This window comes from Astyanax mexicanus, chromosome 8 (genome assembly GCF_023375975.1).
Source record: "Astyanax mexicanus isolate ESR-SI-001 chromosome 8, AstMex3_surface, whole genome shotgun sequence".
NCBI lineage: Eukaryota > Metazoa > Chordata > Actinopteri > Characiformes > Acestrorhamphidae > Astyanax > Astyanax mexicanus.
This window is the reverse complement of record NC_064415.1, coordinates 52,249,858-52,268,365: the sequence shown is the minus strand read 5'-3', so window position 1 is coordinate 52,268,365 and position 18,508 is coordinate 52,249,858. Positions and strand designations below refer to the sequence as shown.

General features: G+C 38.0%; 1 protein-coding gene across 1 annotated transcript in view; it reads right to left on the bottom strand.

Annotated features, from left to right (window-relative positions):
• rem2 (RAS (RAD and GEM)-like GTP binding 2) overlaps nt 1-18,508 on the bottom strand; it is a 68,222-nt gene that overhangs the window by 48,163 nt on the left and 1,551 nt on the right. Inside the window, exons 2-3 of the mRNA XM_022677950.2 lie at nt 14,616-14,943; nt 13,024-13,097 (exon numbers count right to left, since the gene is read on the bottom strand). Of these exons, the coding sequence (XP_022533671.2) occupies nt 13,024-13,097; nt 14,616-14,943 (402 nt within the window). The remainder of the gene's footprint in view (nt 1-13,023; nt 13,098-14,615; nt 14,944-18,508) is intronic.

Below are 18,508 nucleotides of genomic sequence, written 5' to 3'. Positions count from 1 at the left end.
GTTTGCATTAAAATGTATAGAAGTGCATTTTATGTAGAGCTATTTTTTTTAAAGCACATACTATTAGGCACACTCCCAAAATTCTAATGTGTGCCTTATAATCCGGAGCGCCTTTTGTAAATTTTGCGAAATTTAGTCGCTAGCTCCTTCACCGTAACTTAGAGGCGAGTATTATCAGCCTGTAGCCTGCTGCTAACCCCGGCTAGCACTGCTGGAGCAGTATTAGCATTAGCCACTAACTGTGCTAAGCACTATCTATCTCTTGCGCCATTCAGCTAACCATGCTAAACGCTAGCTCACATTTCACCGCTAGCTAATATCGCCCTGGCTTACCGGAACACTCAGGGTTCCTCAGTGTAGCTGCTGCACCCAGCCTTAGTGTAAATCTGGAAATCTAAGCTTACCGTAAAGAATAGGAGGCGCTTTACTCACTCAAATAAACAGTTTTCAGGAGAGAAATCTGTGTAGATTAACATCCAGAAAATGTGAAAATGACCTGCTGAATTAGAAGGGAAACATGGCGAGACCCCTGTTCCTTTCTAGTGTCCCTTAATGCACCTTATAATCCAGTACGCCTTATGTATAATATATGTTAAAATAGACCAGAAAATAGACTGTTATTGATAGTGTGCCTTATGATCCGGTGCCCACAGTTTTTACATACAACTAAAAACTGTACTCTTTAAACGTTCCCCAAAATTCCCATATTTTGAATGTTACAAATATTTTTAAAAAATTTTAAAAGAGTGGAGAACAGCATTTTCAATATAATGAGAAAATGTATCGGATGCTATAAAAATGAGAGACATTACATCTGAGAGATGAGCATTTTTAATAAAAGTGGAAAATTTAATTAAGAGAACTTAATAAAATAAACAACAAACATTAGATTAGATAAGTCTGTGCTTCAAATGTACATGTCTAAAAGCTTGGGGGCAGATTTTAATAACATACTGCTGGGAATACATACTGGGAATCATTTATGCATCATGTGACACCTGTGGGTTGTTTTCTCCTGGAGAAAAATCATAACACACTCGTCCCGTCCTGTTTTTGTAAGAGTAGAGTGCGCAAACAATGTGTACAGTATGTTCTATAAAATATTATCACAATGTTTTAGGGTATTTTTAAAGTACGGGTTAATCCCAGTGAAGTTTATGGGACATTCCAGGATTTTGGTACATTTCAGGGGTGGTCACTTCTGAAAATTTCTTCAGTTTGATCATTTTTTAGTCATATATTTATTAAATACAGGTAATAGACTATCAAAAAGTTTGATTCGTCAAGCTCAGGTATCAAAGCAGTTTTTTTTTTAATTAGATTATGCAATATATTTGGTAACTTACAGTAACAGGGTTGCGAGTAACAGGGTTGCAAATCTAGGCTAAGTTGTGGTTTACCCCAGGAACAGATGCTAACTGTAAAATTTAGCTATGTATACAAGATCAAGGACAAACATGGTTATATAAGTATATAAAGTAAATTTTGACTCTACTCATTATTAGGAATTTTACCTGGTAGAGAAAGAGTTAAAAAATACTGAGTGACACACACAACTTGGACAAACATATTTGGAAAAAAAACTTGAAAACTGTTAGAGCACTTACTCTTGGTCTTGCCATGTGGGCAGAAAATGTCCTTGTGATGTCACTTCCTTTGTGCCAGTACACAAATATTTTAACTCTTTCTCTGCAGGTAAAATTCCTTATGGTAACAGGGTTGAGCGCATGTTGTGGGACACAACTTAATAGCATAAAAAAAACTGTAACATGCAAAACAATGTAGACCAAAGAAGTTGTTTTCATAAGTAAAGGAGATGCATATCAACAATATACAAGAGGAAGTCATTTATTATTTATCTGTATTTAATCATTCATTTCAATTAATTATCACATAACAAAAAATAAGGCATTAAAATAAACGTACTCTGATTCATTTTTAGTTGTTGTTGATGGATGCTACAATGCCGGTCACTTGGAGCGAATAGAAATAATGCACATCATATCAAACACAAATCTGTGATTAATTCATTTCAGAAAACTGTTCTGTATCCAGCCTAACGCACTTTAATGCTACTCCAGTTAGCTAGCATTGAGCCGAAGGATACATACTACATACACGGTAATCTGTTATAAAACATTAGCCATTAATTCAGCTCAAAGTACATCTAGTATCAGCAGTTAACCATAAGCTGTTATGGCTAATCTGCCATTTTGGGCTTCATAGTAAAAGCCTGAGGTCAGATCGAAATTATGTCATGGTCTCGAGCCTCAAAGTCAAATAGAGGATTGACGATCCCTCCCTCTAAGCTACGCAAGCATGTGCGCGCGCTACGCAAATGGCGCAGCACACTGTAGCCGACGCCGCGGACATTGTGACTGCTCAAAGAGCAGCCCTTTCTCCAGAGAATGTGAACATTCTCATCTTCTTAAAGAAAAACTTGAAAATATAAAAATAACATTTGTTTTGTCTAGCCTTAAACGTGTTAATAGTTTTGGTACCTTAAGGAGCATCTTTCTCTCAGATAAAGTTAATAATATATCTTTGCTAAAGAAAAAACTTCTCATTCTCAGGGACCGAAAAAGTCTTAAAGTCTTATTTTTCATGTTTAACTGTTATAGTAGGATAGAGTTCAGTTTGTTAAGGCTCTAATTGTTCTATTATTTTGTACATGACTGTTCCTGTATTTTTTTATTATTTATTTTATGTTGCACATTGCTGTTTTAACAGTGCACACTGCTGCTATCAAAAAAGCCACTAGATGGCATTACATATATATCTTAATGAAATTATTTAAATTTAACCATTAGTGCCTAATGTGGTGTATTACAGATCACTTGTATCACTTCGCATCACTTATATCAAGCCCACCTTTTGAAATAAGATATTGTAAATTTGATTAATCAAACCAATGACTGACCATAGACTAATCTAAAACTAGCATAGGCCTCTCTGCTGTAAAAAAAAATCGAATTGAGGATTTAGAGAATCGTGACACCCCTAATAATAATATAAAGATTGGTTAATTGGTTAATTGAGTCGTTGACTTGACCTAAACAGAACTGAGTGACTTTTCATTTACTGAACACAAAACTAAGGCAGAAAAAAGCACCAAGAGCAACTGAAAGTGGAAACCCAGCATTTGGCGATGTCCTCGAGTTCCAGTTTGACTTCTTTCCAGATTTACAAGGATTTACGTCCAAATAAGCTTATGTTGTTTTTTAGTTTGTCGAATTTCTTTTGATCCTGCGAAAATGGAAAATGGATTTTTTTTTATGAAATGATACAGCATTACCTGTAATGAAAACTCAGTATAATAAAGCAAATTACAGTTAATACAGCCTCTCCCCCTTCTATTATTAAACTTTCTATGTCTGAGGTTTTCTTATAGAAGGCGAAATGCACTTCAGTGTAATTCACCCTCCCCGGGTCTCTGGAGCTAAGCTAAAAGGGAACAGTGTGTAATTGAATAATGTATTCACAGAGATTTTGTTGCTTTTAGGCGTAGGCATTTTATGTGTGGGGTTCTGGACATGCCGAGCTTCAGGTTTAAGAACAGCCCGAACTTAAATCTACAAAAAGTTTTGAGTTGCCCAACAACAAGCAGTGGACTGTCTGGAGGACGGTGGACACCAGGGGGCGGAGGGAACTGGCATGACCTAAATTTTGGGTTCGCTTCCGGAATCAAGACAGGACTAAGGTAAATTATTCAGGCACACAGATGCTACGAAGGATGCAGACTGAACTGTGATTCTCACAGCAAGAATATATTCTGGAGCTGAAAAGTTACTTTATTTCAGTAATATTATATATAGATGTATTACACACAGAGTGATCTGTTTTATTTCTTTTACTGTTGATGATTATTTCTTACAGCTAATGAAAATCCAAAAATCTTTACCAATTAGTACTTTTTTTAATGTGGGCAGTGTGTCAAATCCTGCTGGAAAATGAAATCCGCATCTCCATAAATGTTGTCAGTAGCAGAGGGAAGCATGAAGTGCTGTAAGATTTTCCGGGAAAACAAAACTGCACTGACTTTAGACTTGATAATAAAACACAGTGGATCAACACCAGCAGATGACAGACATGTCTCTCCAAACCATCACTGATCATCAGTAGATTTTACATTTCATTTGTAAATCAAGGGAGCAGAGTCTGGAGGAAGAGTGGAGAGACACACAGTCCAAACTGCTTGAGGTCTAGTGTGAAGTTTCCACCAATCAGAGATGGTTTGGAGAGACATGTCTGTCATCTGCTGGTGTTGATCCACTGTGTTCTATCAAGTCCAAAGTCACTGCAGTGTTTTACCAGATTTCATTTTCCAGCAGGACTTGGCACACTGCCCACACATTTTCTGAAACACTGATTTTTGGTTTTCATTGGCTGTAAGCCAACAATATCAACAATAAAATAAATAAACACTAATACATCTATATAATATATGAGCTGGCGATCCTCAAATTATAATGGAAGTGTCTTAGTGTCAGAACTCATATAGAACAATTATTCAAATGTTCCATTAGAACTCCAATAGTAAAATACATTTCATACTGCATTTAGGTCCAACACTGCAATGTGATTGGCTGAGAGATGTTTTACAAGTAACCAAAGCTCTTCAAATACTGCCCCACATACTCCATACTACACACACAACCTAGTAACACTGTCTGTGCGTACAAGACAAAACACCAGCCATTAAATAAAGCAGCAGCTTTATAATTATACAAGTAAGTCTGCCAACATGAATTATAACGAGTTAATCAATTCTCCCGGCTTTAAAAACATTTGTTTAAATCGCAGATGAACACTAGTAACAAAACAAAAGATAAATGCTGGAGACTTCATGCCATTATTTGCACAGGATCCTGTGCACATAGATATTATCTGCACAGCATGTTGTGCACACAGATACGCTGAACACAAACACTGCAGGTTTAAAACAAGGCAATAGTCATCAGAAGTGTTGCTAGGGAGGTAGGCAGATATTGTGTGGTTTTAGTTTACCAGAAATTAAAATCATGTGGATTTCTTTATGGATATACTTTGAGGTTGAACAGAATTTACACACTATACCTAGAAAACTGTTTACGTAATACTCTTCAAGGAAGTTTTCCAGACAGGAATTAATGAAGACAATGAAGGAAAATATAGGCTACAACTAAACTCTAAAGAGTTTCTGTAGATATTAAGACTTTGGATAGCTAATAACTGACAGTCAGTCAAAATAATGAAGCCTGTTTACTTTTATAGAGTATATTGAATTACTTAAGCTAGTATTATTTGGCACATGCATCAAAAATGCAGACTAAAGCTGGTTTATACAACTGTGCAGAGTTAAAGCATATTGTGCGGCATAACCTGTGTGAGTGCCCTATGCCACTGTGCACGTTTACAATTGTGCGTTTCTGTGTGTGTCTGTGTAGTCCTGCATTTTAAACCCCAAAGACAGGGTTTAAAAAACAAGTCAAATGAGTGCTGGATGTTAATCTACACAGATTTCTCTCCTGAAAACTGTTTATTTGTGTGAGTAAAGCACTTCCTCTTAATTACAGTAAGCTTAGATTTCCAGATTTCTACTAAGGCTGGGTGCAGCAGCATAAGCATTAGCAGCTAAATGCTAGATCTAGCTGTGATTAGCGGCTAATGCTGCCCGACAGCACTACACTGAGGAACCCTGAACACTGAGTGTTCTGGTAAGCCAGGATGATATCAGCTCGCGGTTCATCCCACGTAGCTTGTTTTAATTTGGTTAACACGGAAGCTACAGCCCGATAATATTCACCTCTGAACAACGAAAGAGCTAGATCATAGCACAGTTAGCAGCTAACGCTAATGTTGCCTCAGCAGTGCTAGCTAGAGTTAGCAGCAGGCTACAGGCCGATAATACTTATCTCTTAACAGCAAAAGAGCTAGTGCTTAGCGACTAACACCTTACAGTGCAAAAAAATATGGTTTAAATTGGTCTTAAGGTGTTCTCACTATGATCCAAGCATCGCGGGTTCAAAACTTCGGACCCATCAGCAGCCGGAGTACGAGAGAGCACAATAAGCATTGCTCACTTTAGGTGGATAGATGGAGTTCTCTCCCAACATCAATCTCAAAGTGATGCTGGTTAGCACAGGTGTCTGTTAGCTGCTACATTTGAGCTGGAGACCTAGCGCTTTTCTCTGAGCGTACTGCATTAGCCTCAGTTTAAAAAAAAAAAAGGTGATGGCATGTTGGAGGCCTGTGCTAGTCTTTAACCTCCTTGTGTTGAGGCATAACTATTCATATGAGGTAGTGCTGTGCGATACTACGATAAATATCGTGGGGACGATAGAAAAGTGTCTATCGTGCTACTTCTATCTACCTTCTATCGTCCCTATCGTTTCTACAGTAATTTCATCAATTATTCATGCAAATATATAAAGTAGGCTACAATGAAATGTATTGGCGTGGTCACTTTGCATAAACTCGTTTATATGTTTGATAATAAAGTATTCTTCGCAAAAAAAAGCTTCATAATGTGGTTTTTTGACATGGCGCTGCTTTACGTTATTTGACGGACACGCCGGTTTGCGACATGATCCATGTTATTAAACTCATGAGAGCTGAACAATGGAGACGCATTGTTATTTAAAAAAAATTAGCTACTGCATCTACCTCATCTGTTTTCATTTAATACATATATATATATATATATATATATATATATATATATATATATATATATATATATATATATATATATTGCAGCTATGAAAGGTAGTAATTCTCATTTGTGAAAATTTGGTTTAACGTCACTTTGAAATAAATTTGGAAAAAAGTAAGCAAAGATATCATTTTGTCATATTTTTCGAAGCATAACTGAAAACATATTTAAATGTGGTATATCATGATATATATCGTTATCGTGATATTAAAAAATCCATATCGTGATATATGACTTTTCCGATATCGTCCAGCACTTTAATGAGGGGTTCATATGAACAGGGTATTGGATAACTGGCTTCCAAATTAGGTGGAAAAAAACATATAAAACAGAAACAAACAAAAACAAAACTGTCCAAATGTCTGAACTGAAGTGTCACAAACAAAAATGCATCACGTCTGAATTAACAGGTCTCACTGGCACACAGCAGAACCTCGAACAGAGCCTCTATCTCTATAGTGTCTGCTCAAAGATAATAAGTTGTGGTTTGCTTGTGTCTGGCCCTTCCTGATTTCCCAGAGAGATAAAAGGCAGCATGGGGCTCTGAAGGCTCCCGGCTCTTGCTGTAACATAAGTGGAACAAATTACATGAGAAAAGAAAACAATTTCTTCTAAAGAAAAGGAAATGCAGGGAAAAGAAACAACCAATAACAGGCCTGTCAGTGCCTCAGGCCAGCGCATGGTACATGCTCCCTCTTTTCCTCTTTTTTCCTCCTTCACTTTTAAAGAGAAGTGGTTCCAATAAACAACAGCAGCTGGACTGCAACCCAATTTACGATGTCAAGCCTCTTATTTACTTGTTTACAAACCGCGCAGCGACTCTTACAGCAATTATATACAGTTTATTACATTCAGTTGGTGGCCTATAATGATGCTATGATTTTTTTTTTTTTATTTGACACCAATAAGCCAAGGTATCTATTGTTTGGATATTATTATGTTTAAAGGCTAGGGGTGTGTTTCTCCCAAAGAACAACTCATCTTAGCATTTTACAATCTTTCTTTAGTCTTTTAGGAGAACTTCAAGTAGTTTTTTTGGTGACTCCACCTCTTTATCTGCAGCTGATCAATAACCAAAAAAAAAAAAACTCTAAACATGAAATAAATTACACTTAATTACACATAATTGCTTAATTAACCCTTTACATGAATTCAGAACCATTGAAACTGGCAGATTATTTTTTAAGGTTAACAAATAATTACATAAACTATTCAAAACTCAAAGCACAGCTTAACAAATACAAAAAATAGATTTTTACAAAAGCATTTACTTCATTAATTTGATTTAAATGTGATCATTAACATTCAGTATAAACTTCTGTACTTTAATTGGTTACATCATTTTGCATGAATTAATGGCAAGAATTAAACTACAGACCTTTAGCCTGTAACATTTCCCATTATACCATAAAAACACAGCTAAATACTAATGTATGTAATACTATGAGCATATTAACTGCAAAATCCAAACCAGTTTTGCTGTAGTATACCTGTATTAAGTATACCTTTTGCAATTACATTTTATATTTTTTATTGTAATTAACGATATTTTTTATTTTCATTATTTGCCTTCTCTTTATTTTTTTTAGGTAGATTTGCACATGAACATTGATTTTAATAATGTTAATAAAATAGCATTATAAGCCTGTTGGGAGCATAAAGCACTGTATTTCAGAATGCTGGGGGTAAACAGAGGTGGGCTATTTAACAAGTTTCTACTCATTATCAAGTTTCACTACACCCAAGACTTCTCTTTTTTAGTATAAGGTTAAAAAATACTTAGTAGTGCTGAGCGATATGACCAAAAATGTATATCACAGTATTTTTCTGACGGTTCCAAAGTATATAACGGTATTTTGGGTATTTTCATTTTAGGGTTTTATTTCTGTTGCATGAGCTTTGATATATGTCGGTGACTTACCCTACTGTTGGGGGTACATACAGTTGTGGTCAAAAGTTTACATACACTTGTAAAAAAACATAATGTTATGGCTGTCTTGAGTTTTCAATAAGTTCTACAACTCTTATTTTTCTGTGATAGAGTGATCGGAACACATACATGTTTGTCACAAAAAACAGTCATAAAATTTGGTTCTTTCATAAATTTATTATGGGTCTGCTGAAAATGTCACCAAATCTGCTGGGTCAAAAATATACATACAGCAACATTAGTATTTGGTTACATGTCCCTTGGCCATTTTCACGGCAACTAGGCGCTTTTGGTAGCCATCCACAAGCTCCTGGCAAGCTTCAGGTCGAATGTTTGACCACTCTTCTTGACAGAATTGGTGCAGTTCAGCTAAATGTGATGGTTTTCTTGCATGAACCCGTTTCTTTAGCACTGTCCACATGTTCTCAATGGGGTTTAAGTCAGGACTTTGGGAAGGCCATTCTAAAACCTTAATTCTAGCCTGGTTTAGCCATTCCTTTACCCCTTTTTGATGTGTGTTTTGGGTCATTGTCTTGTTGGAACACCCAACTGCGCCCAAGACCCAACCTTCGGGCTGATGGTTTTAAGTTTTCCTGCAGAATTTGGAGGTAATCCTCCTTCTTCATTATCCCATTTACTTTCTGCAAAGAACCAGTTCCACTGGCAGCAAAACATCCCCAGAGCATAATACTACCACCACCATGCTTGACAGTAGGCATGGTGTTCCTGGGATTAAAGGCCTCACCTTTTCTCCTCCAAACATATTGCTGGGTGTTGTGGCCAAACAGCTCAATTTTTGTTTCGTCTGACCAGAGAACTTTCCTCCAGAAGGTTTTATCTTTGTCCATGTGATCTGCAGCAAACTTCAGCCGAGTCTTAAGGTGCCTTTTCTGGAGCAAGGGCTTCTTTCTTGCACGGCAGCCTCTCAGTCCATGGCGATGTAAAACACGCTTGACTGTGGAGACTGACACCTGTGTTCCATCAGCTTCCAAATCCTTGCAGACCTGCTTCTTGGTGATTCTTGGTTGACTCTTGACGATCCTGACCAATCTCCTCTCGGCAGCATGTGATAGCTTGCGTTTTCTTCCTGATCGTGGCAGTGACACAACTGTTCCATGCACTTTATACTTGCATATAATTGTCTGCACAGTTGCTCTTGGGACCTGTAGCTGCTTTGAAATGGCTCCAAGTGACTTCCCTGACTTGTTCAAGTCAATAATTCGCTTTTTCAGATCCACACTGAGTTCCTTTGACTTTCCCATTGTAGCTTTTGTAGCTGAGTCTAATCACTGGGTCAAATGAGCCCTATTTAAATGGGCTCATGAGAAGTCAACAGCTGTAGTCAATCAGAATCACTTACAAGAAGTGAAGAGGCCATGACATGAAGCTAATTTGATTGACACAACTCGCTACATCACCAAAATTGACAAATTTTGTTGCTGTATGTATATTTTTGACCCAGCAGATTTGGTGACATTTTCAGCAGACCCATAATAAATTTATGAAAGAACCAAATTTTATGACTGTTTTTTGTGACAAACATGTATGTGTTCCGATCACTCTATCACAGAAAAATAAGAGTTGTAGAACTTATTGAAAACTCAAGACAGCCATAACATTATGTTTTTTTACAAGTGTATGTAAACTTTTGACCACAACTGTATAATATAAAACACTAAGGCTTTAAATTAAGGCTTTGATTACTATTGCAAAATTACACAATCCATGAAGAAATCAGACATTTTATTAGCAGAAAAACAGCTGCAGAAAGTAAACAGACCTTAAAATAGACCTTAAAAAGGGATACACCTACAAATTTAATAAGGATTCCTTTCAAAAACTAAATATTTTAAATAGTCCCATAAACACTATAAATGGACCTAAAATATTCAATATTAAAAAGTATTTAAAAGTGATTTTTCTCACACAAGTTTAATATCAATTTACTATATGTTATTATTGAAGCCATTATAGACATTACAGTAATAAAATCAGCTGCAATTCCCTTCTTTCTCCAGTTAACAAATACATTCAGTTTAGTGTACATTAATAATCTTTAAATCCTTCAAGCTACAGTATTAACGTATTTAAAAATGACTATTTTTACTGCTCTTAAGGTTAATGTGCACCTTGTTTTATCACTTGCACTAAATAAATGATTCCTGTATCGTACCTGTCTAGGGGGATGAGAGGAACTTTTCTCTGAGCTGTGGATCAATGGTGCAATTCCATTCATCTCTTTTCTGAAATAATAGTTGCTGTTTGCTGTTGTTTTTCTATTTTACTTTGATAAAAAAAAAACACTCATACAGTGAGGAACAGCAGCAGGAGCTCCTCAAATAAAGTGCTGCTCTCATTTTTCTCCAGGTAGTTTCTCCATTACTGCAATGTACCATCCAGCACTAACTTTGTGTTACAAATATTTGGAGAAAACCATCCCAGTTTTTAATGCTAACATTAGGGTTGGTTAGGGCATTTTCAAAGTTAGCAATTCTGGTGCATTGTGTAATTTAAAATAGGGATAATCTCTATGGAAGTCTTCAGCTCAGTGCTTCTCAGTCCAGGTCCTGGGGTATCACTGCTCTGCATTTTATAGTGTTTCCTGCTGTAGCTCAGCGGTTCTTCCTAAAATAGAGCTCATCAGCTAGTTCATTTTTTTAGATCAGGTGTTTGAGGAGTAGGGGAAACTCTAAAAGGCTCAGCAGTACTCCAGGACCTGGACTGAGAACTGCTGAGTTGGTACAGCAACAATGCAAATTCATTTAAGACCCAAAATGTGTTATAAATGAGCTCAGCCTACAAATACACTGCTAATGTTTGTAGGCCACAGGCTACCTGTAGTGCTTGGACCCTGATTATTGCCACTTGTGATGTAATTAGTGTACAAAATTAGGTGAATGCCATTGTGGAGTACTCTCAGACTTCTCTAATCAACCTTCAGGAGAGCTTTTTATATCAATCTGTTGATTGAAGAACCGCAGGTACTGAATCATAGAGACAGTTAAAAACGTTTGGGTCTCGCTTCAGTTGTTTCAGTTTCTTGGTCAGCCATGAATATTTTAGTGCATCTCAAAAAATTTAAATATCATTGAAATTACTGAGTTTTATTTCAGTAATTCAGTTCAAAATCCAAAAGTCAGTATTTTAGAAAATTAGAATATTATATAAGACCAATTGGTACTTTTTCCAGTGTGGGCAGTGTGCCAAGTCCTGCTGGAAAATGAAATCCAAGAAGAAAGGAAAAAAAAAATAAAAATAAATAAATAAACTCACTGCTCCTCATGCAGGATCGAACTTTATCTTTTACTGCTCTAATTCCATTATCACGCTGCTATAGCAAACTTGCACTCTGGACTTCATGTTGCTGCTACCCGTCTAGTGTTTTTATTTTTATTTTTTTGGGGTATTTATCTTTATCTATTTTGTATATATAAATATTCTATATTATTGCATTTTTTTATTTTGTTATCTTATTTTATCTATATCTGTATCTATTTTAACAACGCTCTCGGGTGTAAACTGGATCGTGAGTTCACAATTTCGTTCCACCTCATGTACCACATGTGATCCGAATGACAATAAAATCTCCTTGCATCCTTGAATCCTTGAACCCATGTTGTCAGGGTCGCGGTCCAATACACTACCGCTGCCTCGGCTAGTGAATTGGGACAGGGCCATGAAAAAACTCCCTTATAAGGAGATAGGGAGCCCAAGAACGTGCAGAAAAATTGAGAACGGCCAAAAACTAAAGCAACGCCGAGCGTGACGGAGAGAAACAGGGGAGGGATGTAAACAAAAGCTCACCAGAGAAGCATTTATATATTTATTTAACTTTTCATTATCGATCATTATAGCTCAAACAACGAGCCACGAGCCAGATGTTTCACGCCTATTGCTGACCCCTGCTCTAAATCAAGCTGCATGGGGCATGGTTGATGGCTTGCCTATCGAATAATTTACACACATAAACTTATTCATTTACTATAAAAACACTGAAAAATTAAAATCTGAAAAAAGCATTGGAGAAGCCAATTTTTGTCTGTTGCCCTTAATTTCAGTGTTTCAAAAGGCTATTAAGTAAAGTACACTTAAAGTACTTGCGTTTGTGTTCTCACCCCTCATTCCATCACACACACACACATACACACACACACTCGCTAATTTGACAGTGCTTATCCAACCACCATTGACTGGAAATGTGAGTACTGGAGTAGCAGTGTTAGGAGAGACATGTGTAAATGAGTGGCAGTGTCAATGCAGGCAGCGTCAATGTATTCCAGAGAGCAGCGTGTAAGAGAGAGCGACAGATACATGGGTTTGCAAAGCTCTGTGTGTGTGTGTGTGTCTGTGTGTGTGTGTGTTTTTTTTTTAAGTGTGTGTGTGTGTGTCTGGGACTCACCTGCTTCCAGTTATCATACACCAGGATGGAGCTATCCTCATCATCTACGGTCACTCTCCGCTGATACCCCTCATCTAAAACACAAACAGATTTATCCTTCACAAATCTCTCCCTCTCTCTTTCTCGGTATATACTTTCTCTCTCTGCTGTAAAAACAATCTGCCTGGGTCGAGAGGCACTCAGACACTGAGCAGAAGCCGCGCTCCGACCCCAGAGCTAGAGCTAGTTATCTAGCAGCCCATTAAATCTGTGAGACAGATGAAAGGCTAAGCTATTAGATGAATGCCATCTTGGAGTAACCCTCAGACTTTTCCAATCAACCTCCAACAGACCCGAGCTGGCCAATCTTTCCTTCGTGTCATGTCTGTCAGATTAGGGGCAGCAGATACTGAGTCATGCAGAGTATAAATGCATTTTGGGGTCCCACTCTGGGGAGCTGTACTTCAGTTTGTTAGTCTCAAAGCTACAGTACTTTTACTGAATGATTTATAACAATTAATGTCTGATACCTCTCATGATAAATCACCAAAATGCATGCAACTCTATGGCAGATAGATAGATACAGTGGAGCTACAGGGGCTGGACAATGACACTGAAACACCTGTCATTTTAGTGTGGGAGGTTTCATGGCTAAATTGGAGCAGCCTGGTGGCCAATCATCATTAATTAGCAGGGTAAGAGCACAGTTTGGCTCAAAATATTGCAATGCACACAACATTATGGGGGACATACCAGAGTTCAAAAGAGGACAAATTGTTGGTGCACGTCTTGCTGGAGCAACTGTGACCAAGACAGCAAGTCTTTGTGATGTATCAAGAGCCACGGTATCCAGGGTAATGTCAGCATACCACCAAGAAGGACCAACCACATCCAACAGGATTAACTGTGGACGCTGTAAGGGGAAGCTGTCTGAAAGGGACGTTCAGGAGCTAACCCGGATTGTATCCAAAAAAACATAAAACCACGGCTGAACCCAAATCACGGCAGAATTCAATGTGAACCTCAACTCTCCTGTTTCCACCAGAACTGTTCGTCGGGACGATAAATAATTGTGGTCTAAAACCAGGTGTTACAGTTTTATTGTCCAACCCCTGTATGTGCCTAATCTAGCAAAAAACACTTAGGTAAAAATAACACTTTAGGTAACACTCAATTTATTCTGTGCGAATAAATCTCATGGTTTAAAATGTATAAATATGCAGCTCACGATTTATGTTCTCACAATATATGGTTTGATGGTCTGATGTGACCTGACTGCTCACATTGTCTGTCCATACAGAACACATTAGACTCTGGTATAAAGATCTGCAATGGAACTGAAAGGAAAAAGAACTAGAAGAACCTGGAAAATCCCGAAAGGGGAGAGGGGATGATCATCTGAGAATGTAAAAATGAGAGAAATGCCTTGGGAATTTGTGCCGTTCTGTGTGATGAAACGTCTAAAAAGAAAAAGCAACCACGTGTACGGACAAGGAAATGACTGAACAGACGTGAGCAATATTATGGTCTGTAAATTCAAACAGTGTTTAAAAGGCTAGTTGACAATTTGCAGACACAGCATGACCGACCCAGATGAACACACTGCATCTTACCGCTCGCTTGGGTTTCAGAGTCCACGGAAAGTGATCTGTCAGACAGCCCAGCGAGAGACAGCGCCAGAGAGGACTTGCCCACGCCATTCTGCCCCAGCAGAACGATTCTCAGGGGTCCGTGGTACTTCTGTGGTCGAGGTTTAGGGGGTGGGGGTGTGTCCTGGGTGGTGTCACTGCTGCTGACCGGTGGATGGGCGGGCTCATGTACGCCTGGCGTCCAATCATAGTCCTCCGAGACCGCCTCCTCCCGCTTTAGCTGGTGTTTGATTGGTAGCGGGGTGCTTCCTCTGCGAAGCGGGGGTGCAGCAGATAGAGTCAATCCATAACCCTGTAAGAACAAGAAAAATCTGTTATTAGAAACGTGTGTATGGTCCATTCTAATCAAATAACTTAAAATAGATTATTAATATAGTTGGCATTTTCATTGTTTCTGTTAACTGTTTTTCTTTATTCACTTAATTATTTAATTGATTTTGGAAGCCTGTGTTTAACATTATAATTTAATATCTCACACACTATCCCTAAACAGTGCAATAAACATGATAAAAAGTGATTTAAATCACATTAAATCTTTTAAAATTAGCTTTTTTAGTGCAGTGGGCGAGGCTAAATTGATGTTTTCATTGGCTGGTTAACTGTCTACAGGTCTCAATTATTGTTATGAGAATATATATAGAAAATATATAATCTCCATGGTAACGGACGCAGGGTCTGAAAGTGATACAACTTTAGTTTTAGATTTAAGTTTATTTTTTTCCATAAAAGCCCTGGAAGTTGATCTGAGAAGTTAAATATTTTGGACTATTTAGGTTTACTGGACTGTTCTAAAATTTTTGACTGGTATTGAATATATACCACATTTAGCGCATTATAAGGCAACAGGAGAAGTATTACCATTAGCTGCTAACCACGCTAAGCGCTAGCTCTTTCACTGTTCAGAGGTTAGTATTATCAGCCTGTAGCCTGCTGCTAACTCTGGCTAGCACTGCTTGAGCAGCATTAGCATTAGCCACTAATCGCGCTAAGCGCTAGCTCTTTCGCCATTTAGAGCCTGCAGCCTGCTGCTAAACCTGGCTAGCACTGCTTGAGCAGCATTAGCATTAGCCTCTAACCATGCTAATCGTTAGCTCTTTCACTGTTCAGAGGTGAGTATCATCAGCCTGCATCCTGCTGCTAACTCTGACTAGCACTGCTTGAGTAGCGTTAGCATTAGCCACTAATTGCGCTAAGTGCTCTCTTTCCCTGTTCAGAGATAAGTATTATTGGCCTGCAGCCTGCTGCTAACCCTGGCTATCACTGCTTGAGCAGCATTAGCATTAGCCACTAACCACGCTAAGCGCTAGCTTTTTCGCTGTTCAGAGGTGAGTATTATCAGCCTGTAGCCTACTGCTAATCCCGGCTAGCACTTCTTGAGCAGCATTAGCATTAGCCACTAACCACGCTAAGCGCTAGCTTTTTCGCTGTTCAGAGGTGAGTATTATCAGCCTGTAGCCTACTGCTAATCCCGGCTAGCACTTCTTGAGCAGCATTAGCATTAGCCACTAACCACACTAAGTGCTAGCTCTTTTGCCATTCAGAGGTGAGTACTATCAATATGTTTACCGTGTTAAAACAAACTACATAGGATGAACCGATAGCTCTACCGCTATCGGGCAGCATTTACAACCGTTAATTGTGGCTAGCTCTAGCAGTTAGGTGCTAATTCTAATGCTGCTGCACCCAGCCTTAGTGGAAATCTGGAAATCTAGGCTTACTGCAAATAAATGGAAGCACTTTACTCACAAAAATAATTGTTTTATGTATTTAAATAGACCAGAAAACAGACGGTAAGTGTGCTACGTTCATAAACTACTAAAAAAGCTAAATATAGGCCAGAAACGAAAGCCCCTGAGCTGGAAAATGTTGCGGCGGTTCAAATTTCTTGCAGCAGTCAGGTTAACAGCAGAGATGACATCCTATTTCAGTGTCACAAAACAGGCAGCCAGCAGTGAGCTGCTCTCGAGTGATATGTAAAAACGCTGAATAATAAAAAATACTGACTTAAGACGACTCTGCGGAAAGTGACTACCCATATATCCACTCACATACATCAGTGAGCCATATACTTATGGCATAATATATTATTTAGGGCAGTACACTTATACTCAGTCAAGAGTTAGCATCAATAATCTATTGCGTTAGTGGTGTAAGACTTAACACAATATGCAGACGCTCCCTTGGGATTTTGCACACTGTATGATATATAGCATGTGACAGAAATTAGCATACACACATGCAAACACATTAAGTTTTAGTACCTTTGACCAGATGTCTAATTAGCTCATTAGGACTTAATTGGCTGTTTAGGTCTGATTAGGCATGTCAGGAATTGTCATTAAGAACTGCTATGCTATGAAAGAGTGTTTAGCATTTGAAAATTAAGCTAATTGATGCTACAAATCAGAGGACTTGCATTAAAAAGCTAAAAGAATAATGACTGATGAAATAAAAATATAATAAAATAAAAAAAAAATCTGAAAAGTAATTAGGAAGTAATAGTTAAGGGGAACTGTGGAAGTCAAGGCAAATCCTAAGTCATAAAGATCTAGCAGATCATCAAGGATTTTGCATCACTGTCCTGTTGTAGTTCTATTTTTTTGTAATTATTCAGGATATATTTTATTGATACTAAAATTTGTTTAATAATTTGAAAAATGTAAGTTTGCTTATAAAATTAGCTTATATTTGGTGGAATATGTTTTTTTTTTTTTTTTTTTTTTTTTTTACATCTACCTGTGCTGCGCAAACGCTAAGGGAAGAACAATCCTGATCTATTTTTTTTTCTCCCCTCAATCCAAGCCAATCAACGTAATGCTGACTGTGGGCCGATCCGATATTTGTGTTTTTTTTTTTAAATAATAAAATCTATATATACAAAGTGCGTCGTAAAGGGCAAGTCTAGCAGTCAACAATCTTTTACAACAAGGTACACAACTCAAAATTACGGTAGCGTGCGAGAGCCTTTTTATGGGGCAGCTGGGGAAGCAAGGCAATTAACTTAATGCTGACTGTGAGCTGATCTGATCTTTCTGTTTCTATCTTAAATTCAGTGGTTGTGGGGCTTGAAGTGGTCCAGCAAACTGTCATCAGGAGAACACTGGTTCGAATCCCCGTCATGCAGCTCGCCATCAGCTGCCGGAGCCCCGAGAGAGCACAATTGGCCTTGTTCTCTCTAGGTGGCCTTGCTCTCTCCCCAAATCACTCCAAAAGGTGATGTCGATGAGCACAAGGCGTCTGTGAGCTGATGTATCGAAATCCGAATCGCTGCGCTTTCCTCCGAGCGCACTGTAATGCTACAGCTATCAGCAGCAGTTTGAAAAGAGGCGGTGGCTGACTTGTAGCACACTAGTGATGGGGGGGAATCCTAATGAGGGGGTTTGGTAATTGGTTGTGTAAATTGGGTAAAAAATGGGAAAAAGCTAAAATGTAAGGCAAATAAATGTTACATTTGTTTCTAAAGTTCTACCAAGGTGTCTAGTCTCTCTGTAAGTTATAAATGTGTATATCAGCATCGGAATTGGCACCATGTGTACTATGGGATATCAGATACTTTTAAGTTAATAAACTTACGGTCTATTTATTATTATTGTGTCCTTTAATATCTTCAAATCATTTGCTGAAGTCTGTACTTCCTTTTAAACCAGTGTATTAATTAGCCAAAGGTGTCCAAACTTTCGCATAAAACTATCCATATACATACTCAGGATAAACTGGGCCACCAGAAGCTCAGCACTGCTGAAACATAAATCTCTCTCCTGTTAAACAATAGCTGGACTAAAGGAGCACTTGGTCTGCATACTGCACTGGGGTTACACAGGCAACTGCCATCAATATTAATGCAGCAATTAAGCCAG